The sequence below is a fragment of the Canis lupus genome, chromosome 7 (assembly GCF_011100685.1).
Source record: "Canis lupus familiaris isolate Mischka breed German Shepherd chromosome 7, alternate assembly UU_Cfam_GSD_1.0, whole genome shotgun sequence".
In the NCBI taxonomy this organism is placed as follows: Eukaryota; Metazoa; Chordata; class Mammalia; order Carnivora; family Canidae; genus Canis; species Canis lupus.
Window position 1 is genome coordinate 39,496,199 of NC_049228.1, and position 23,300 is coordinate 39,519,498.

General features: G+C 37.5%; 1 protein-coding gene across 17 annotated transcripts in view; it reads right to left on the reverse strand.

The window, feature by feature from the left end:
- Nucleotides 1-23,300, reverse strand: part of DNAH14 (dynein axonemal heavy chain 14) — a 333,811-nt gene that overhangs the window by 233,784 nt on the left and 76,727 nt on the right. For all 17 annotated transcript variants that reach the window (XR_005362291.1, XR_005362292.1, XM_038542857.1 and 14 more), the window contains 5 exons: nucleotides 19,967-20,217; nucleotides 8,286-8,415; nucleotides 1,973-2,252; nucleotides 1,499-1,544; nucleotides 1,314-1,411 (listed from right to left, as the gene is read on the reverse strand). Coding sequence is in view for 15 of the 17 variants with exons in the window: in XM_038542857.1 (XP_038398785.1) it covers nucleotides 1,314-1,411; nucleotides 1,499-1,544; nucleotides 1,973-2,252; nucleotides 8,286-8,415; nucleotides 19,967-20,217 (805 nt within the window). In the remaining 2 variants the exon portion in view is untranslated. The remainder of the gene's footprint in view (nucleotides 1-1,313; nucleotides 1,412-1,498; nucleotides 1,545-1,972; nucleotides 2,253-8,285; nucleotides 8,416-19,966; nucleotides 20,218-23,300) is intronic.

Genomic DNA, 23,300 nt, shown 5'->3' on the forward strand with positions numbered 1-23,300 from the left:
TCGATCCCGGGTCTCCAGGATCGCGCCCTGGGCCAAAGGCAGGCGCTGAACCGCTGCGCCACTCAGGGAGCCCCCTGGAGCCTTTTCTAAAAGGCTCTACACATGTTATGCTATAAAGATTATGTTCTTTGCAGCAGAAATATCACCATAAAATCAAGCCAAACAACCTATTTTTCTTAAAACTCATATTAAAGATTAAGAATTAATTTTCTTAATTCAAAAGAACCACACATCAGTGAAAGACTTGAGACCCATCAGTTTCACTCCTATGCAGTTATTCTGTGAGAAGATCCCATGGGAACCACAAGTTGTGTGGTAGACATTAATGGCATGACAATGTGTAGAAATGAGCATGTTTAACTTTGCACTCATGGTTAAACATATTATTGCACATTAATGTAATGTAATATTATGCAGCCATCTAAATGATGATTTTGAGAGCAAATTCAACAATGTGGAAAATGTCTATAATAGTGATGATAAAATATTTTAAACATAAATTTCACTAATATATGCTTATGAAACTAAAAATGCAAATAGCTGTTGTATAAAGGTGACTGAAATGAGATGATCAAGATGTTTTATTTTTTCTCAGGTAAATATACACACAGACACAATACATGTATATATACATATATGAATATGTACACAGAGCACTGAATCCATATTTATGTAAATAAATAACTGAACAAAGAAATGGATCCACTCATTAATTAGTGGCTAGATCCACAAATTAAAGCTAAAATTAGTGGGCAAAATTTTTAGAAGAAACAAAGATATCTGACCATCTAAAAATATCCCTCCCCAAATTTATTAGTAACAAGAGGAAATTAAAACATTTAAAAAGTTGACAAGGGTCCTGCTGTGTTAAGATCTTTATAAGACTTAGATTATGGAGAAAGGAGCAATTCATTGGTCAGGCTAGTAACAGCCATGTAATTTCAGACTGTATACACATAGCTAGAAAAGAATTAATAAAAATCTGTTTAAGATGGAAACAATATATTTGCTATGCTATCATATATGGCTTATTTAAGTCTCACAAAATTCTGTAGTATATCATTGAAAAAATCCAAACCTTAGGCTGTTTTCCTAATTCCCATCTTCTATGCACTCTGTGGTTATATGTATAAATCCCATATTCTCAAATAATCCCAAGTTCACACCAATTGATCTCAAAGACTGGGAATGTCTGATCTCCTAATATACCATAATGGGTGGCCACATTTCTGGGTATAAGCATCAAATGCCTAAATCTAAAAAAGTACTGTCAAAGATGATAATGTATCTAGCTAAATTTTTAAAATACTTACTTATACATTTTTCAATGTCAGCCACCATATTTTGAATTTTTATTGAAAACTCTAATCTGTTGGGAGCTAAGAAGAGATTTGCAGCAAATTCTGAAAATCTGAGAAAATAAAAGCTTATTTCAGAAAAATACAGTAACTAATATAAATTACAATTACTTGTAATTTAAAAAATGTCTACTACTTACTCATCATACATGTATTTATTCTCAAACTCAGCCATGATTTCTGTATCTGTGAGAATCCATTGAAAAAAAAAAGAGAATAAAACATTGATACTTAAACCAGCTCAATGACCAATTGATATGTGTCAGTGCTTCCCAAACACCAAAGAATAAACTTGAAAGGTCATCTGAAAGATAGTGTTGAGCAGGACACCTCATCCTCAGATCCTAATGGAGTCTGAGAGTCTGAACTATTAACAAGCATCCCAGGTGGTGTTCATCCTCATGAGGTCCTCAGGACCCCACTAGTGAGAAATGGTGTGAGTACTGAGACTACTACACACACCACAAATGATCTAAGTTTATGTGCACTTTGTGCATTCTTAACACTTACTTCCTAGTCACGGATCATATATAAACTACTACAGTTCTCTCTCATTTGTCTTTTCTGGCTGTTAGGACATTTCCTTTCATTCTTAATAGTCTCCTTCATCTTACCTGAAAGAATTCCTTCTAAGTTGTAAAACGTTTTTTTTGGTTTCTTCATTATTGGGAGCAGTTCTTCACTTGAGTGTTTTATGACACAACTGACTTCATTTGTTGATGCCTCATCTTCACACACCTCAGATTCTTCAGAGGACTTGTCAGACTCATCAAATTTCTCTGTGGAATTTCCTGAAGAGTCACTCTCTTCAGGTACACTTAAGTGTACAGTTACTTCAAATATCGGTGCATAGATTTTTCTCAAATCTTCATCCACTTTAATACTATTCAAAACCTAATGAATAGACATGTTAGGGTGATGGTGACAATATGTAACTGAAAGAACGTTCCTTTTAACTTAGGATGATACAGACCTAACTTTTAAATGATCAATAATAACTTCAGTATAACAATAACATTATATTACCATGTAACTGACATTTCCATGTTAAAATCAGTTAATGTAAAACATGACACATAATAATGCAGTAGCACCCTCCAAAGACTGTAAATTAATGCCTTAATGTCAGAGTGACTACATATTAATCATTTGAGAGCTTATTAAAAATACAAATTCTTAGGCCCATCCCCAGAGACTGAGTTAAAAGGTCAGGGGAAAGACCCAAGAATATATATATTTTTTAATTTAAGTATAATTAACACACAATGTTATATTAGTTTCAGGTGTACAATACATCGATTGAGCAATTTTATACCAAGAATTTGAATCATTTAAAAGCTGAGGAGAAAAAAAATTTTTAAATAAAATAAAAGCTGAGGAGAGGGACACCTGGATGGCTCAGCAGTTGAGCATCTGCCTTTGGCTCAGGGTGTGATCCCGGATTCCTGGGATAGAGTCCAACATCGGGCTTTCTGCATGGAGCCTGCTTCTCCCTCTGCCTGTGTCTCTGCCTCTCTCTCTCCATGTCTCTCATGAATAAATAAATAAAATCTTTTAAATATATAAATAAAAGCTGAGGAGATTGTACTGTGCACTATAAGTTAAGAATTATGAATCAGGAATATACTTCAAATCCACTACTATACGTGCTAGTTCTTCACTTTAATGTACATATCCCAATACAGGTATCTATCCCTACTGGAAATAATTGGAGTATTTTATGTGTGAATATCTTTCTTAGACAATATATTTGCTCTTAGGCTCTGTCTACACATGAGTTCTCCACTAACATATGGATCCCTAAGAGCCCCACATAAATCCACTGTTCTGGAGGAACCCAGTGTTTCTTAGAGTGGTAGTTTTAAGTTGCCTGCTAGAACATTGACCATTCATTAACAAATAAAGGCAGTTAACAATATAAGCAAACACCATGAACACCCTGTTAAACTGCTACGGAAAAAGATGGAGTAGATGCTGAAGGTGATATGCAATCCTTAAACATTCCACACAAATAAATATGGAGATTCTGTGGGATGATGAAAAACTACAAAATGGATAGTGCCAATAATGTACCTCATTGTGAATGTACCAGTGCCACTGAATTTTACGTTAAAATGGTAAATTGTATGTTATGTATGGTTTATCACACTAAAGTTCACAGACAATTCCAACAAATATATAATATGTTGTACAGCTTCTTCTGGAAAATAACCTTGAATTCTGGTACTGGCCTCAACCCCTACATACTTTCCTATATTATAGTACATAAATATTTTGCAAAGAATTGTTCTTGAAATATGTATACTATAGTTACTATTTGATATAGTATACTTGGACTTTTTTTTTTTTAAAGGAAGTCGGTTCTTTTTAAAAATATTTTATTTATTTATTCATGAGAGACACACAGAGAGAGAGGCAGAGACACAGGCAGAGGGAGAAGCAGGCTCCATGCAGGGAGCCTGACGTGGGACTCTACCGGGCTGCCCAGTATACTTGGACTTAGACCAAATACTGAAGTATACTTGATACAGCATACTACACTATTTGATACTATTTGATTACTATTTGATTAGTGTTTATCACATCCTAGGCACTATGGTAAATAAGCAACCTTTACCTCAACTTCACAGTAATCCTGGGGTAGAAATTATTACTCTTATTATACATAAAAAGAAGCTGAGACTAGGGAAGCTTCTTTTAATTTGTCAAAGGCTATGTTACCACCATGTGGTAGGGCTGAAGTTTGTTGTGGGGCTTGAAAATCTTTTTGTAATAAATTTTTTGGCTATTTTGTGTGTGTGTGTGTGCCAAAAAGAATGGGTCAGCAAATAGTTTGATTTCCTCAGGATTGTATAAGAGAGAAATAGTTAATCTAAACTCTACAGTACACAATGGGAAATGAGCACCTCCCCCACTTTAGCCCTGCTCTATGAGAGTCAAATCTAGATTTCCAAAATCCTAATGAAAATATTTTCATCTGGTTGCCCGCAGGGACCTCTAACTTAATACATCCCCAAATAAAATAATTATCTTGTGTTTTAAAGATTTTTTATTTGTTTATTTGAGAGAGAGAGAAAGAGACCATGAGCCGGGGGAGGGGCAGAAGGAGAGGGACAAGCAGATTCTCCGCTGAGCACAGAGTCTGATGCCAGTTGACTCCAGGACCCTGGGATCATGACCTAAGCTAAAGGCAAATGCTTAACTGACTGAGCCACCCAGGCACCCTGCTTTCTATCTCTTCTTGGACTGGATGTTAGAATGAGCTCAAAAACTGAGGTGATATCCATGAGTTTATCAAAAATAGGAGAGAACCAAGGTCAGATACTAGAAGGCAAAGTATGAGTGAGATGCTACAGTTAGGGCTGTGGGGCAAGAGTAGAACCAGGGACAGACAGGATTTATGCCAGGATCACAAGGCTGTCTACAGCATTGTAATCATAATGTAATCATATGATTGTATTACATAAGCAAACGTAATCATAAGCAAAGTAGAAAATCAAATTAAGAATTTCTAATACCAAAGGTTAATGGACAGAGATAAAGAGGTAATATTAACAAAGTCTAAAATTAACAAATCAATATCTAGAATACACAAGAAAGCCCCAAATCAGTAAGAAACCCAATAGAAAAAATGTTCAAAGTATCAATATGCAATTCAAAGAAGAAAAATTAAAATAGTTAATAGAGATATGAAACCACATTGGTAAAGAGAAATAGAAACAGTGAGACATCACAGATTATATACTGATTCCCTGACTGGCAAGAATTAAAAAGTCATCAAATATGGAGAAATGCACTGGTAACAGGACTTTAACTTCTATTCTTGCTGGAGACCAAGAGAGTGGTGTTTAAATGAAGTGCCAATCCAATGACCCAGCAATCCATGCCCAAGTCTACACAACACAGAGAAATTTTCAACTAGTCCATAAGAAAACCTGTTCAGAGGCTATTTATCACAGTTTTAGAGGGGAGAGCTGAGTTGTCATACAAGCCACACTATAGGCTCAGCCAACCCCTAAGGAGCACAGGAGCTCAAACAGCCCTTCAGAAGTGTCCAGAATAGAATTGAGATGCCATGTCTTATCACCCTTATAACAACTGTTCATTGCATGGGGGCCACCCCCAAAAAGGGGCATGACCTTGAACAAGGGGTCTGTACTTGAAGCCGTCTCTGAAAAAGACGACAGCTAAAGGCTGTCTGCTAACAGCACTTCCAGCAGCTGGGAAACATGCCCCACACTGTGGGCACTTAGTGGAACATTACTAAGTGATGTTAGTGGGATCTGGACCTAGACTGCCACACATGTGGCACAGGTCTTGAGTGAGGGAATGTACAGATGCAGGATAACAGTGACCCTATACAAACTTTAACATGTATATCCCAGTATTTTTCAAAAAAAATTCACTGTGAACTATGGAGGGTGGATTAAAAAATACACAGAAAAATTAATGCACCAAGATTTATGTTTTCATGATATAACAAATGGTTATAGTCTCTATATTATAGTTTTGTAATTCAGTAAGAAAAAAAGAAAACTCCATTAGAAAAATGGAAAGGATATCAAAAAGTCATAAAAATGAGACATATAAATGGCTAATGAGCATAAGGAAAGCATCCAGTATTCTGAGCAATAAGCAAAAATTAAGACCAGTTAATCCAAAATTTGTTATCAATAAGCATCAGCCAGTATATAATTGGGTACATTTAGAAGGCAGTCTTTAATAGAAATTAGTATAATGTTGTCTAAAGAGAAATTCTGCAATGGAAATGGAAGGCCATAAAAGGTCCATAGTGCTGATTTAATGTTAATTCTAAGGAAAAAATTAAAGCAATGCAAATATTTTTATTTAAAAATATTTCTATTCTGAAGTGTTCATAAAGAACTAGTAGAAGCTACTAAAATAACAATACTGTTAAAGTACAGGCATGGGCTATAAAGCACATAGGTTAAATCCACAAAAAAAATACACAACATTTTTATGGAAAAAAACTATAAAAGACATTGAAAGAAATTAAAGAAGACTCATAAATTACACAATCATGTAGGGAGACTCAATGTCATAAAATATTACCTCTCCCCATCTTCTAGGCAATTTTAATCAAAATCCAAATAGGGTCTGATTCTAAAACATATATGGAAGTGCAAACAGCTGAGAATAGACAAGACACTCTTAGAAAAGGAGACTTATTTCAAAGCTATCTCATTAATCTGGTATGGGATTGGCACAGTAACTGGCAGATAGATCAACAACAGAGTAACAGTTTAGAAACAGAAGACATACGTGTATGGACACATATGATACATGAAGAAAGAGCTGCCAGGCAGATCAACAGGGAAAGGATGTAAAGAAACCGTGCCTGAGTAACTCAGTCACTCAGATAGAAACAAATGAAAATGAATCCTAACACACACTACACACAGATAAATTAGAGACAAACGTGAAAGATGGATTTAAAAACTTTCATAAGAAAATAAAGGAGAACATATTTATGACTTAGGAAGGTAAATAATTCCAAACATGAACACAACTAAGAGGACTGATAAATTCTATTACATTGAAATGAAGAATTTCTAATAATAGGGACACCTGGGTGGCTCAGTTTGTTGAGCCTATGACTCTTGATTTTGGCCCAGATTGTGATCTTCAGGTCATGAGATAGAGCCCCATGTTGGCTTCACACTCAGCAGGGAGCCTGCTTTATTTTCTCTCTCTTTCTCCCTCCCTCTCTCTCTCTCTCTCCTTCTGCCCATACTCCCACACTCACTCTCTCTCTCAAATAAGTAAATCTTGAAAAGAAGGAATTACTACTAATAAAAATACATCATAAGGGAATAAAAGTAACAAACCATCTAGTAGGAAAAGATAACTGCAATACAGACATTGAGAATTCCTACAAAATAATAAGAAAAATCAATCCAGGAGATTAATGGGCAAAAATCTCCTAAAACATATTTCTTAAAATACTCTAATAATGGGATGCCTGGGTGGCTCAGTGGTTGAATGTCTGCCTTTGGCTCAGGGTGTGACCCCAGAGTCCTGGGATTGAGTCCCATATCAGGCTCCTTGAATGGAGCCTGCTTCTCCTCCCTCTGCCTATGTCTCTGCCTCTCTTTCTCTCTGTGTCTCTCATGAATAAATAAATAAAATCTTTTTTTAAAGTACACTAATAAGAGAAAAACAAAATAAAAAATGTAGACATTTTCCCTTGTTACCAAATCTACCTAAAATATTTTTTAAAAGGAAAAATGTGTAAAGTATACATATTATATAGTACTATCTCATAAAAAATGCTGCTTTTGCTAAACAGGACAAGCATCTACCATCTAAAGTTTAATCCTAATAAAATATTGTGGGGAGTGGGGTACAATTCTTCATGGCAAAGAAAGATTTCCTAATGAAAGTTTTTGGGATTCTGTCAGGATTTTTCCTATTTGTCTTGTGTCATTCTTTAGTTAATAACAAGGGGAAAGAAAGTACTTTGAAGAACAGCAAAAAGTAAGGGGTATACAGGAGTGGGGGTAGGATGGGGTAGCTGCTACTGCAGATAAGTGGTCTTTCCTGATTACTCCCATGTAAAGTAGCACACAGCATCACTCTTCATTCCCTTATCTTCCTTTGTGTTTCTTCATAGCACTCATCACTTCAATATCTGTCTCTCTCTGAAAAATATAAACTCCAAGAGGTCAGGGAATTGTTCTGCCCACTGCTCTATATGGGTGCCTAGCTCAGTGACTGGTAAATAAGTACTCAATGCATGAACAAATGAGCCAACTGAGATAAGTGCAATTATAGCTTTCTACAGTGGAAGGGTATCTGTGTGTGCACAAGAAATTTTGAATAATCATAAGTCATATTTTTAATTTAAAAACTTATTCATTTTACATTTAAAAAATCTATGCTTATATTTTTCAAAGACCATTTTACCTCATTAACATCTGCTTCCGTTTTTACTTCTGACTTTAAAACAGAAGTGGCATGTAAGTTTGAATTATCAACAAATCCTTCACAATCATTTGTTATCTTTCCAGTGAAAGCAAAGATGTCCTTGTATATTCTAGATTAAGAAAGAAGAAACATAAACATAATCTTTCTAAACTGTTAGATCTTACTAATATCCAGAACACAAAATAGACATTCCTCCAAAGAAGATATATACAGATGGCCAGTCAGTATAATAAAAGATGGTCAGCATCACTAATCATCAGGGGAATACAAATCAAGGTCACAGTGAAATATAACTTCACACCATTTAGGATAGCTACTATATTCTAAAAGATATCAACAGTAAGTGTTGGTGAGGATTAGACCCTTGCGCCTTGCTGGTGGGAATAATACTAGTACAGTTACTGTGGAAAATAGCAGGGAAATTCCGCAAAGACTTACATGTAGAATTACCATATGACCCAGCAGCTCCACTTGAGAGCCTCAGACAGAAATTTACACACCACTGCTCATAACAAGATGATTCACAAGAGTCAACAGGTGAAATGATCCAAATGTCCAACAACAGATGAATGGACTAATAAAACATGATATATACACACATGGATTATTATCTAGCCTTGAAATGGAAAGAAATTCTCATACATTTTACAATATGAATGAACCCTGAAAACACGCTAAGCAAAATAAGCCAGACAAAAAGTTCAAATATGTATGAAAACTTCACTAAGTGAGGTTATCTAGAATAGGCAAATTCATAGAGAATTTGTATTAGAGGTCATGAGAGCTTGGTGGGAGGAAGGGGGCCACGCATGGGGAATGAGGAATTACTGTTTATTGGACACAGAGTTTCAGTTTGGGGTGATGAAGACGTTCTGGAAATGGATTTGATGATGGTTGCACAATATTATGAATGCACTTAGTGATACTGAATTGTTACTACAATAAAAATTTCATATCTCATTTCAGCAGGATGGAAAAGACGCTCAACCACTGAGCCACCCAGGTGCCCCAAAATGAAGGGTTTTTATAAAAAAAAAATAAAGATTTACAAATATATGCTAAATAGGGAAATAAAATTTAAATCACAATAATGAGGGAGATCAAGAATTCTAAAACACACTGAAAAGCACAAGAAAACTGAAACAAGAAGTTAGAGGAAACCATTGGGAATTAAGAGCCATTTGAATCAACAAAGAAGAGAAAATTGAGAAAGGGAAAGAGAAAAAATGACAAAATAAGCATAAATAAAATAGAAGGAGTAAGAAAAGTATACCATTTATTACTAAATGATTACATTGAACCTATTCAATGTCCTAATTAAAAGACAGAAAATATCAGATTGAGTTAAAAAGCAGTATAAAACTATAATAAGATATGACCAACATCTCAATTTAAGGAGGAAAAGGTAAAAAAATAAATAAATAGACCTATTTGGAATTTCTGGCAGCAGGAATGGCACAGAATATTTAAAAAATATCTACCTCCTCTTATAAAAAATCAGAGAAATAGACAATATGAATAGGACCACATCTATTAAAGAAATTGAACAATTCATAAGCTTTCAAAATAGAAAGCCCTAGGCCCAGATAGGTTTTCTTGTGACTTCTGTCAAATATTTAAGGAAGAAATTATATCAATTCATTCTATGAGCCCACTATTTTCCTGGAACCAAAACCAAATGAAGACATGACAAGAAAACTACAGAACAACATGCTTTATAAACAGAGATACTGAAATCCTCAACAAAATATGAGGAAATTCAGTACAGCTATATATACAAAGGATTATATACCATAATCAAGTAGAATTTATCCGAAGAATGCAAGGTTGGTTCAACATACAAAAATGTACGTTATGTAACTTAATGTACACATTAGTAGCATAAAGTAAAAAACATATGGTCATTTCAACTGACATAGGAAAATAGCATTTAACAAAATCCAACGTTTCATGTAAAAACATTGAATAAATAGTAAAAGGGAACTTCCTCAACTTGATAAAAGCATCTGCAAAAAACCCACAGCTAACATCATACTTAATGAAAAGAGACTAAAATTTCCCAAGAGCAGGAATGTTCACTCTTGCCACTTCTATTAACAAGATACTAAAGATTCTAGCTAGGGCAATTAAGGCAACAAAAAGTAATAAAAGATGTATGACTGGACAAAAAAGAAGTAAAATTATCTCTATTTGCAGGTGTCATGATCCTGCATAGAAAATCCTAAGGAGAGGGGAGGGGCAAGATGGCGGAGGAGTAGGGTCCCCAAGTCCCCTGTCCCCACCAAATTACCTAGATAACCTTCAAATCATCCTGAAAATCTATGAATTCAGACTGAGATTTAAAGAGAGAACAGCTGGAACGCTACAGTGAGAAGAGTTCGCGCTTCTATCAAGGTAGGAAGACGGGGAAAAAGAAATAAAGAAACAAAAGGCCTCCAAGGGGGAGGGGCCCCGCGAGGAGCCGGGCTGAGGCCGGGGCGAGTGTCCCCAGGACAGGAGAGCCCCGTCCCGGAGATGCAGGAGCTGCACCAACCTTCCCGGGTGGAAAGGGGCTCGCAGGGAGTTGGAGCAGGACCCCAGGACGGCGAGGATGCCCTCGGGCTCCCTGGGACAGTAACAGACACCTGCGCCCCGGGAGAGTGCGCCGAGCTCCCTAAGGGCTGCAGCGCGCACGGCGGGACCCGGAGCAGCTCGGGGGGCTCGGGCTGCGGCTCCGCGGAGGGGGCTGTGCGCCGGGCACGAATCCAACAGCGCAGGAGCACTGGGCGCCGGGACACAGCCCAGGATCTGGCCTCCCCCCGGGACAGGCAGAGGCCGGGAGGGCCCAGGACAGCAAGGACGCTCCTGCCCGAGCTGAGCAGATCAGCGGCCCCGCCCCCGGAGCATCCAGGCCCTGCAGACGGAGAGCTCTGGAGTTACTGTGGGAGCTGACTCCAGGGCTCCAGAGCTGGCCCCACCACTGGGGTTGTTCCTCCTGGGGCCTCACGGGGTAAACAACCCCTACTGAGCCCTGCACCAGGCAGGGGGCAGAGCAGCTCCAAGTGCTGACACCTGAAAATCAGCACAACAGGCCCCTCCCCCAGAAGACCAGCTGGACGGACCAGTTCCAAGGGAAGTCAAGGGACTTAAAGTATACAGAATCAGAAGATACTCCCCCCGTGGTTTTGTTTTTTGTTTTTTGTTTTTCTTTTTTATTTGTTTGCTTCCCCACCCCTTTTTTTTCCTTTCTTTCTCTTTTTCTTTTTTTTTCTTTTTTTCTTCCTTTTTTCTTTTTCTCTTTTCTTTCCTTCTTTCTCTCCTCTCTTTTTCTCCTTTTCCCAATACAACTTGTTTTTGGCCACTCTGCACTGAGCAAAATGACTAGAAGGAAAACCTCACCTCAAAAGAAAGAATGAGAAACAGTCCTCTCTCCCACAGAGTTACAAAATCTGGATTACAATTCAATGTCAGAAAGCCAATTCAGAAGCACTGGTGGCTCTAGAAAAAAGCATAAAGGACTCAAGAGACTTCATGACTGCAGAATTTACATCCAATCAGGCAGAAATTAAAAATCAATTGAATGAGATGCAATCCAAACTAGAAGTCCTAATGACGAGGGTTAACAAGATGGAAGAACGAATGAGTGATATAGAAGACAAGTTGATGGCAAAGAGGGAAACTGAGGAAAAAAGAGACAAACAATTAAAAGACCATGAAGATAGATTAAGGGAAATAAACGACAGCCTGAGGAAGAAAAACCTACGTTTAATTGGGGTTCCCAAGGGTGCCGAAAGGGACAGAGGGTCAGAATATGTATTTGAACAAATCATAGCTGAAAACTTTCCTAATCTGGGAAGGGAAAAAGGCATTCAGATCCAGGAAATAGAGAGATCCCCCCCTCCTAAAATCAATAAAAACTGTGCAACACCTCGACATTTAATAGTTAAGCTTGCAAATTCCAAAGATAAAGAGAAGATCCTTAAAGCAGCAAGAGACAAGAAATCCCTGACTTTTATGGGGAGGAGTATTAGGGTAACAGCAGACTTCTCCACAGAGACCTGGCAAGCCAGAAAGGGCTGGCAGGATATATTCAGGGTCCTAAATGAGAAGAACATGCAACCAAGAATACTTTATCCAGCAAGGCTCTCATTTAAAATGGAAGGAGAGATAAAGAGCTTCCAAGACAGGCAGGAACTAAAAGAATATGTGACCTCCAAACCAGCTCTGCAAGAAATTTTAAGGGGGACTCTTAAACTTCCCCTTTAAGAAGAAGTTCAGTGGAACAATCCACAAAAACAAGGACTGAATAGATATCATGATGACACTAAACTCATACCTTTCAATACTAACTCTGAATGTGAACGGGCTTAATGACCCCATCAAAAGGCGCAGGGTTTCAGACTGGATAAAAAAGCAGGACCCATCTATTTGCTGTCTACAAGAGACTCATTTTAGACAGAAGGACACCTACAGCCTGAAAATAAAAGGTTGGAGAACCATTTACCATTCAAATGGTCCTCAAAAGAAAGCAGGGGTAGCCATCCTTATATCAGATAAACTAAAATTTACCCCGAAGACTATAGTGAGAGATGAAGAGGGACACTATATCATACTTAAAGGATCTATCCAACAAGAGGACTTAACAATCCTCAATATATATGCCCCGAATGTGGGAGCTGCCAAATATTTAAATCAATTAATAACCAAAGTAGAAGAAATACTTAGATAATAATACACTTATACTTGGTGACTTCAATCTAGCTCTTTCTATACTCGATAGGTCTTCTAAACACAACATCTCCAAAGAAATGAGAGCTTTAAATGATACACTGGACCAGATGGATTTCACAGATATCTACAGAACTTTATATCCAAACTCAACTGAATACAGATTCTTCTCAAGTGCACATGGAACTTTCTCCAGAATAGACCACATACTGGGTCACAAATCGGGTCTGAACCGATACCAAAAGATTGGGATCGTCCCCTGCATATTCTCAGACCATAATGCCTTGAAATTAGAACTAAATCACAACAAGAAGTTTGGAAGGACCTCAAACACGTGGAGGTTAAGGACCATCCTGCTAAAAGATGAAAGGCTCAACCAGGAAATTAAGGAAGAATTAAAAAGATTCATGGAAACTAATGAGAATGAAGATACAACCGTTCAAAATCTTTGGGATGCAGCAAAAGCAGTCCTGAGGGGGAAATACATCGCAATACAAGCATCCATTCAAAAACTGGAAAGAACTCAAATATAAAAGCTAACCTTACACATAAAGGAGCTAGAGAAAAAACAGCAGATAGATCCTATACCCAGCAGAAGAAGAGAGTTAATAAAGATTTGAGCAGAACTCAACAAAATCGAGACCAGAAGAACTGTGGAACAGATCAACAGAACCAGGAGTTGGTTTTTTGAAAGAATTAATAAGATAGATAAACCATTAGCCAGCCTTATTAAAAAGAAGAGAGAGAAGACTCAAATTAATAAAACCATGAATGAGAAAGGAGAGATCACTACCAACACCAAGGAAATACAAACGATTTTAAAAACATATTATGAACAGGTATACGCCAATAAATTAGGCAATCTAGAAGAAATGGATGCATTCCTGGAAAGCCACAAACTACCAAAACTGGAACAGGAAGAAATAGAAAACCTTAACAGGCCAATAACCAGGGAGGAAATTGAAGCAGTCATCAAAAACCTCCCAAGACACAAAAGTCCAGGGCCAGATGGCTTCCTAGGGGAATTCTATCAAACGTTTAAAGAAGAAACCATACCTATTCTACTAAAGCTGTTTGGAAAGACAGAAAGAGATGGAGTACTTCCAAATTCGTTCTATGAGGCCAGCATCACCTTAATTCCAAAACCAGACAAAGACCCCACCAAAAAGGAGAATTACAGACCAATATCCCTGATGAACATGGATGCAAAAATTCTCAACAAGATACTAGCCAATAGGATCCAACAGTACATCAAGAAAATTATTCACCATGACCAAGTAGGATTTATCCCCGGGACACAAGGCTGGTTCAACACTCGTAAAACAATCAATGTGATTCATCATATCAGCAAGAGAAAAACCAAGAACCATATGATCTTCTCATTAGATGCAGAGAAAGCATTAGACAAAATACAGCATCCATTCCTGATCAAAACTCTTCAGAGTGTAGGGATAGAGGGAACATTCCTCGACATCTTAAAAGCCATCTACGAAAAGCCCACAGCAAATATCATTCTCAATGGGGAAGCACTGGGAGCCTTTCCCCTAAGATCAGGAACAAGACAGGGATGTCCACTCTCACCACTGCTATTCAACATAGTACTGGAAGTCCTAGCCTCAGCAATCAGACAACAAAAAGACATTAAAGGCATTAAATTGGCAAAGAAGAAGTCAACTCTCCTTCTTCGCCGATGACATGATACTCTACATAGAAAACCCAAAAGCCTCCACCCCAAGATTGCTAGAACTCATACAGCAATTTGGTAGCGTGGCAGGATACAAAATCAATGCCCAGAAATCAGTGGCATTTCTATACACTAACAATGAGACTGAAGAAAGAGAAATTAAGGAGTCAATCCCATTTACAATTGCACCCAAAAGCATAAGATACCTAGGAATAAACCTAACCAAAGAGGTAAAGGATCTATACCCTAAAAACTATAGAACACTTCTGAAAGAAATTGAGGAAGACACAAAGAGATGGAAAAATATTCCATGCTCATGGATTGGCAGAATTAATATTGTGAAAATGTCAATGTTACCCAGGGCAATTTACACGTTTAATGCAATCCCTATCAAAATACCATGGACTTTCTTCAGAGAGCTAGAACAAATTATTTTAAGATTTGTGTGGAATCAGAGAGGACCCCGAATAGCCAGGGGAATTTTAAAAAAGAAAACCATATCTGGGGGCATCACAATGCCAGATTTCAGGTTGTACTACAAAGCTGTGATCATCAAGACAGTGTGGTACTGGCACAAAAACAGACACATAAAAAACAAAACAAAACAAAAAACAGACACATAGATTAATGGAACAGAATAGAGAACCCAGAAGTGGACCCTGAACTTTATGGTCAACTAATATTCAATAAAGGAGGAAAGACTATCCATTGGAAGAAAGACAGTCTCTTCAATAAATGTTGCTGGGGAAATTGGACATCCACATGCAGAAGAATGAAACTAGACCACTCTCTTGCACCATACACAAAGATAAACTCAAAATGGATGAAAGATCTAAATGTGAGACAAGATTCCATCAAAATCCTAGAGGAGAACACAGGCAACACCCTTTTTGAACTCGGCCACAGTAACTTCTTGCAAGATACATCCACGAAGGCAAAAGAAACTAAAGCAAAAATGAACTATTGGGACTTCATCAAGATAAGAAGCTTTTGCACAGCAAAGGATACAGTCAACAAAACTAAAAGACAACCTACAGAATGGGAGGAGATATTTGCAAATGACGTATCAGATAAAGGGCTAGTTTCCAAGATCTATAAAGAACTTATTAAACTCAACACCAAAGAAACAATCCAATCATGAAATGGGCAAAAGACATGAAGAGAAATCTCACAGAGGAAGATATAGACATGGCCAACACGTACATGAGAAAATGCTCTGCATCACTTGCCATCAGGGAAATACAAATCAAAACCACAATGAGATACCACCTCACACCAGTGAGAATGGGGCAAATTAACAAGGCAGGAAACCACAAATGTTGGAGAGGATGTGGAGAAAAGGGAACCCTCTTACACTGTTGGTGGGAATGTGAACTGGTGCAGCCACTTTGGAAAACTGTGTGGAGGTTCCTCAAAGAGTTAACCTGCTCTACGACCCAGCAATTGCACTGTTGGGGATTTACCCCAAAGATACAGATGCAATGAAACGCAGGGACACCTGCACCCCGATGTTTATAGCAGCAACGTCCACAATAGCCAAACTATGGAAGGAGCCTTGGTGTCCATCGAAAGATGAATGGATAAAGAAGATGTGGTTTATGTATACAATGGAATATTACTCAGCCATTAGAAACGACAAATACCCACCATTTGCTTCAACGTGGATGGAACTGGAGGGTATTATGCTGAGTGAAGTAAGTCAATCGGAGAAGGACAAACATTATATGTTCTCATTCATTTGGGGGAATATAAATAATAGTGAAAGGGAATATAAGGGAAGGGAGAAGAAATGTGTGTGAAATATCAAAAAGGGAGACAGAACATAAAGACTCCTAACTCTGGGAAATGAACTAGGGGTGGTGGAAGGGGAGGAGGACGGGGGGTGGGGGTGAATGGGTGATGGGCACTGAGGGGGGCACTTGACGGGATGAGCACTGGGTGTTATTCTGTATGTTGGTAAATTGAACACCAATAAAAAATAAATTTATTTAAAAAAAAAGAAAATCCTAAGGAGGAATAACAAATCAACAAACATAGAACTAATAAATAAATTGAGCAAAGATGCTGGATACAAGATCAATATATAAAATTCAGCCCTATTTCAATACACAAGCAATTAATAATCCAAAATAAAATTTAAAAAAATAATTCAATTTACAGTAGTATCAAATAGAATAAAATACTTCAGAATAAATAAAGGAAGCATGACACATACACTGAAAAACAAAAGACCACTGAAAAAATAGACTGTATAAATGGAAGATAAACCCATGTTCAGGGATTGGAAAACTTTATACTATTAAAATGAAAGTTTCCATATTTATCCACAGATTCAATGCAATCCCTATATAAATTCCAGCTGTTTTTTCCTGCATAAATTGGGAAACTTATTCTACAATTCATATGTAAATGAAAGAGAGCCAAAAGTGCCCAAACCATGTTGAAAAGGAACAATGCTGGAAGATTCACACTTCCCAATTTCAAAGCTTACTACAAAGCTGCAGTAATAAAGACAGTATGGTTCTGGCAGGAGGACAGACATATAGATCAACTAATGAAATTTAGAGTCCAGACATAAACGCATACACCTATGGTCAACTCACTGTCAACAAGAGTTCCGAGACAAGTTAATGCAGAAAGAACAGTCTTTTCAACAAGTAGTGCTGGGAGAAGTGGACACCCATGTGGGAAAGAATGAACTTAGACCTTTATCTCACACTGTATACAAACAAAATACCCTTAATGGAAGTAGATCAAAGATCTAAATGCAGAAGCTAAAACTGAAAATCTTACAAGAAAAAATAGAACCTTCATGACCTTGCAATGGGCAGGGATTTCTTAGATATGACACTTAAAATACAATTGAAGAAGAACTGGCTTTCTTCAAAAAAAGATTTTATCTTTTATTTATTTATGAGAGACACAGAGAGGCAGAGACATAGGCAGAAGGAGAAGCAGGCTCCCTGCAGGGAGCCTGATGCAGGACTCCATGCCAGGACCCCAGGATTACTCCCTGAGCTGAAGGCAGACCTCAACTACTGAGCCACCCAGGTGCCCCCGAAATTGGCCTTTTTCAAAATTAAATACTTTCATTCTCCAAAGGTTACTATCAAGAAAGTGAAAAGATGACCCACAGAATGAGAGAAAACTTTTGCAAATTATCTATTATTTGGAATTAATAAGGGCCTTGTACCCAAAATATATTTTAAAGACTCTTGGGATCCCTGGGTGGCGCAGCAGTTTGGCGCCTGCCTTTGGCCCAGGGCGCGATCCTGGAGACCCGGGATCGAATCCCACATCAGGCTCCCAGTGCATGGAGCCTGCTTCTCCCTCTGCCTGTGTCTCTGCCTCTCTCTCTCTCTCTCTTTGTGACTATCATAAATAAAAAAAAAAAAAAAAAAAAGACTCTTTATAACATAATAAAAAGACAACACAACTTAAAAATGGACAAAGGACTTGAAAAGATGTTTCTTCAGAGAAGATATCAAGTAGCCACTAATCATATGAAAGGATACACCATATCATTAGTTATTATGGAAATACAAACCAATACTGTTAAGAAGGTCGATAGAAACAGATTCAATAATGGTAGCTCCTACTTGGCAGACATTTACTTTGTGTTTATTCTCAAACAACACTGTGATATAGGTATTACTGGTATCTCCAGTCTATAGATAGGAAACAGGTCTAAAGCATTTCCTAATGTCTGTTAGCATACTAGCTAACCAAAGTCACACAGCTTTTCAGAGATGAAACAGAGATTAAAACCCAGGTGGTATGACTCCAAAACTCCAAAAACACATGTACTTGAACAAGTATTCCTCCTATAACATTAAAAAACATATATATAAGACATGTTGTATTTTTAAAATAAACTACAAAATAGCACACTAGGATTACAACAAAATTACATAAGAAAAGTCTACGAGAAATATCAAAAATAATAAGACATTGAATTTAAGTTATTGAATGAGGGTAATTTCTGTTTTCCAAATTTTCTTTTTTTTTTCAAATTTTCTATTACATGATGAATTAACTAATAATAAAAATCATTTAAGAAATTTTGTTCAAAATTTAGAAGTTCTCTTAAACACACAAACATACACATATACACACTCCTGTAGTTTTAGGAAAAATAAAATTATATTGTGCTATTACTAAACAGTTGTGCTCTTATACAGGTTAAAGTCCTGGCACTGATTCAAATCGCTTATGAGGGGGATCCCTGGGTGGCTCAGTAGATTAGCATCTGCCCAGGTCCTTCTCCTGGAGACACGGGATCGAGTCCCACATTGGGCTCCCTGCATGGAGCCTGCTTCTCCCTCTGCCTGTGTCTCTGCCTCTCTCTGTGTGTGTGTGTGTGTGTGTGTGTGTGTGTGTCTAATGAATAAATAAAATAGTTTACAAATAATAACAAATATTTATAAAAAAAAAAAAAAAACCAAATCGCTTATGAGGCCTTAGAAAAGTGATTTAAGCTCTGTTGGATTCAATAACAAATTAGAGAAATAATATATTATCTTTAAGATTCTTCAAAATGTTATGAATTGATATATTTTTTGTTCTCTAGTTTTGATATTAAAACTCTGGTTTGACTTAAAATGATATTGCTAAATTCTGAGTTTGAACATATTTTACAAGTGTCAATTCATATTCCATGGTTCACAAATTACAGTGATAGATCCAGTTGTGGAAAATAATAAAAAGGTTTTAACAATAGTATTTAAATAGGTAAAAATATTTTGTTTTCAATAAGTAGTTGGAATTGACTCAAGTTCCAACTGAACTTTGTGGCTACTTTCAGAATCATTCTCACAAATGACTTTTTAGGAACTAGTTCTGAACTTTGAAGATACAGCATACCTATGTATACAATTGCCAGATTTAGCAAATTAGTACAGAACATCAAATTAAATTTGAATTCCAAGATGATAATTTTTAGTATAGGCAATATTTGGGACATACTTACACTAAGATATTATTATCTGAATTTCAAATTTCACTTCAAGTACATGTGTTATGTACTTCACATAGCAACCTAACCTAGGTAGAATTTTGGGGGGGCAGGGGGAGGACATTTTCTTAAATTTTATGCACAGTATGAAGGAAAGTATTACCAGATAAGAAGTTCAGGTAATTGCAAAAGCTGAGTACATATAATGTGCTACAAATTCTAGTTTAAGTTATTGGCTATTTCCTCTATAAGAGGAAATATATTTCATTATGATAATAATATCCCTTTTATAAAAGTCAAAAAGGTGGGATTTACTTAATGAGATCTTCATTCCTTTTTTCCATTGAAAATGGCATTCTAGCAGAATTATTAAATAATTCAAAAAGTAGTGTGATTGCAGTGTTCATTAGTTGACGGATGAGTTCTTGAAATATGTAGTCAATCAACATCAGAAACTTCAAAATTGTTTCTAATAAACGTCGATATTTAGGCAGCTTGAAATGTGTTGTGTCATCTTCAGAGAAGTTTGACTCAAAATATTCTTTAATTTCTTTCTTTTCTGCCACCTACAATTCAATGAACAATTGAAAAACCAGTGATAATTTCCTATGTTGATATAATATAGCATGACTTCTAATGTATAGCATTTTCATTAGTCTGAATAACACTGCAACTAAACATTATGATGATCATTTTCATTAAAACTTTATGCTTGTGCTGTATCTAAACGGCAGACAAAATAAAAAGCCTATGAAGTTTGGGGTTTCAATTATAAGGAGATGAGTTTATGGGACTCAAATAGAAAGTACATACTAATGATTATCTAAGCGTTCCTACATAGAGGGACCCTCCTCAAGTACACCCACCACTGGGGGGAAGAGTCAAATGGAAATAAAAGATTTCCTAAAATTCAGTCTAATACTGCCTCCCTTATGCTAGGCTACAGCAATTAGACGCCTTTTGTGTTTTTAACACATATATGGTACATAACACAGAATTAAGAAAAAATTTAAGTTCATCAAATCCAATATTAGAATTTTATCCTTTAAACAATGTATCTCTTAAGATAAATGACTTAGTACGTTGCTAAGGGAATGGCATGTTTTGATAAAAAATGTAGGGTGGCATCAGTAGTACTAGTACCACCCAAATTTCCAAATTGAGCTCTCCAAAATAATCCCAAAGTTGGTCAAAATGGTTCCTTTTGACACATAATACTTTTTTTTTTATTAGTGATGGGCCTTTAAAATTCTAAAAATATTTCCAATATTTGTTCACCTATTGGTTGTTCATTCTTTTTATTTTTTCCTCATTGATACTTAAATTCTTTCCAAACTATATTCTAATAATTGCATTCATTTATGCTGCCTCTCTTTATTTTTCTTTTTCGTTTGTATTTTCTTTCTTTTTTAAATTAATTAGGTCAGTTGATTATCAATTTGGCATGTTTCTTCCAGCACTGGTTGACTCTCCGGAGGAATGGTTTACCACCGTGATGCAGTTCTTTACTATTACAACAAATGCTTGTAGAAATTGGACTAAAGAAAGACAAGATAATTTCTATACCAGTTATGGGCATAGCTACATGGGCCTAACAGAGGAAATGCTGACTTTATTAATAGGTTATGTTTTTATTGAAAAAAATAAATATTTTTCCAGGAATGGCCACATGATTTGAAGTTTTATATGCAAAATGCATTTTAATCGGTAAAATGGTGAGGCACAGTCTATTAAATATTCAAAATAAAGATTTTTAGCATTGGTACTAAAAGAGTTTTAAATAGCTTAATAACTGTATTAATATAAAAGTATACAGTAGTAGTAAGCCTGGTAATACTGGCCTTTTTATTGAATATTCTGAGGCTAATGGATATTCTGACACCAATAGGCAGATAGGTGGATACTCTATTACCATCACAGACTATATTTTGAGTCAAGTCTGACTCTAGGTGCATATCACTCACTGATAGTGGCTCCTGGTTTCCATTTCCTCAGTTCTATGCCCATGCTGTATTTCTGCGGAGCTGAGCAGTCCCCAAAATTACGCAGAATGCTTTTCAACCTAGCTGTACTTTAGATTCACTTAAGGAGATTTTCTACTGCTGCCTGAGGCTCTATCATCAGGAATTCTGATTTAATTGGCCTACGGTGGTCCCAATTTATCAATATTGATATTGATAAATATCAATATTTGAGTGCCCCCCCCCCCCCCCCCCCCCCCCCCCACATACACACACACCAGATGATTCTAGTCTGCAGCCTATTTGAGAACCACTAGTTTAGAGTTTGGCTACTGAGTAGTCACACATTTCAGTTTTAAAAATTCACCCAAATGGTGGTGTAGGAAACCCCAGCCTTTGCTCCCAAGAAAGATCAGCAAGTAAGACAGGTATCCATGACCAAAAACAGCTCTGGGAGAGCTCTGGAGTCCACTTAAGAAACTTCAGCAACACAGTGAAACCAAAAACCTGAGAATAACCACACAAAACGAAAAGGAAGACAGCTTCAATTTGCCCACATCATCCCAGCCCGAGCTGGCACTGCTCAGTGCCAAGAGGAAACTTTCTAGCTAGATAAAGTTCCCCTCGCTGGGAAAGGAAGAGCAGAATAACCACTGGCTTCCCCAAACTTTGGGGCACTGAACAAAGGTCCCACTTTGGTTTCACCCTGCCCATGCCAGCAAAGCTGGGATGGACAGAGATGGCTAGAACAAGGAAGAAAACATGGACTGCCAATAGCAGCCATGCAGTAGGAATGATCCCCATTCAGAGTGACCAGCTCAACCCACAAACACAGTAGCTTTTGCCCCTGAAGAAGGAATCAGGAGCCAACATAGCTGCCACAGACCTCCAGCAGATTTCATCAGCTTTTGGCACATAGGTATTTGTATTCACTGATGCCAGCTTCCTAAGTCCCTCTCCAGCCATGCCCCTCTCTGGCTCCTGCCACGCCTGGGAAACACATTGTCAGCCAGCCCAGGTTTCTGTGGGTACATGAGCACAAGACACCAGCCTAAACCCCCAACGCTGACCCCCACCATGTACGTGCTCAGGGCTATTTCTCCAGATGTGCATTTGCAAGCTGTTGGCCTGATACCTGTTACGGACCCCTGAATACCATGCACTCATGGTGTGATCCAACAGCCACACTAATACATGCTGACAGTCAGGTGCCATCAGTTACCAGTGCACCCACAGTGTGTCTTCAACCAGCCCCTGCCACTATACAGAAACAGATGACCCCAACAGCCAACTATGTACTTGCAAGTAGTTCCTGCCTTGGTCCCTCGCCATAGGACCTGGAGCCACTACTGAAAATCCTTATAGCCACTGGGGGCCTCCATCGTATTTGCCAAGGACCACAAAGCTGTCAATGCTGTGGTCCTCAGAGGCCTGAGCAAAGAGACATCACGACACCTTGCACCACTACCCCAAGATCACAAGATGCTCCAGCATGACCCACATGCAGATGAAATATTTCCCTTATCAAAGTCAGTTCATAGTGTCCAGAAGAGGTAATTCCTCCTTCAAATGCTCAGACATCTTTGCAAGGCTACAGGAATCATGAAAACGAGGAAAACATGACCACCAAAGTAAAACTCTGTCAATGACCCCAAAGAAATGGATACCCAGTAATTCCCAACAAAGAA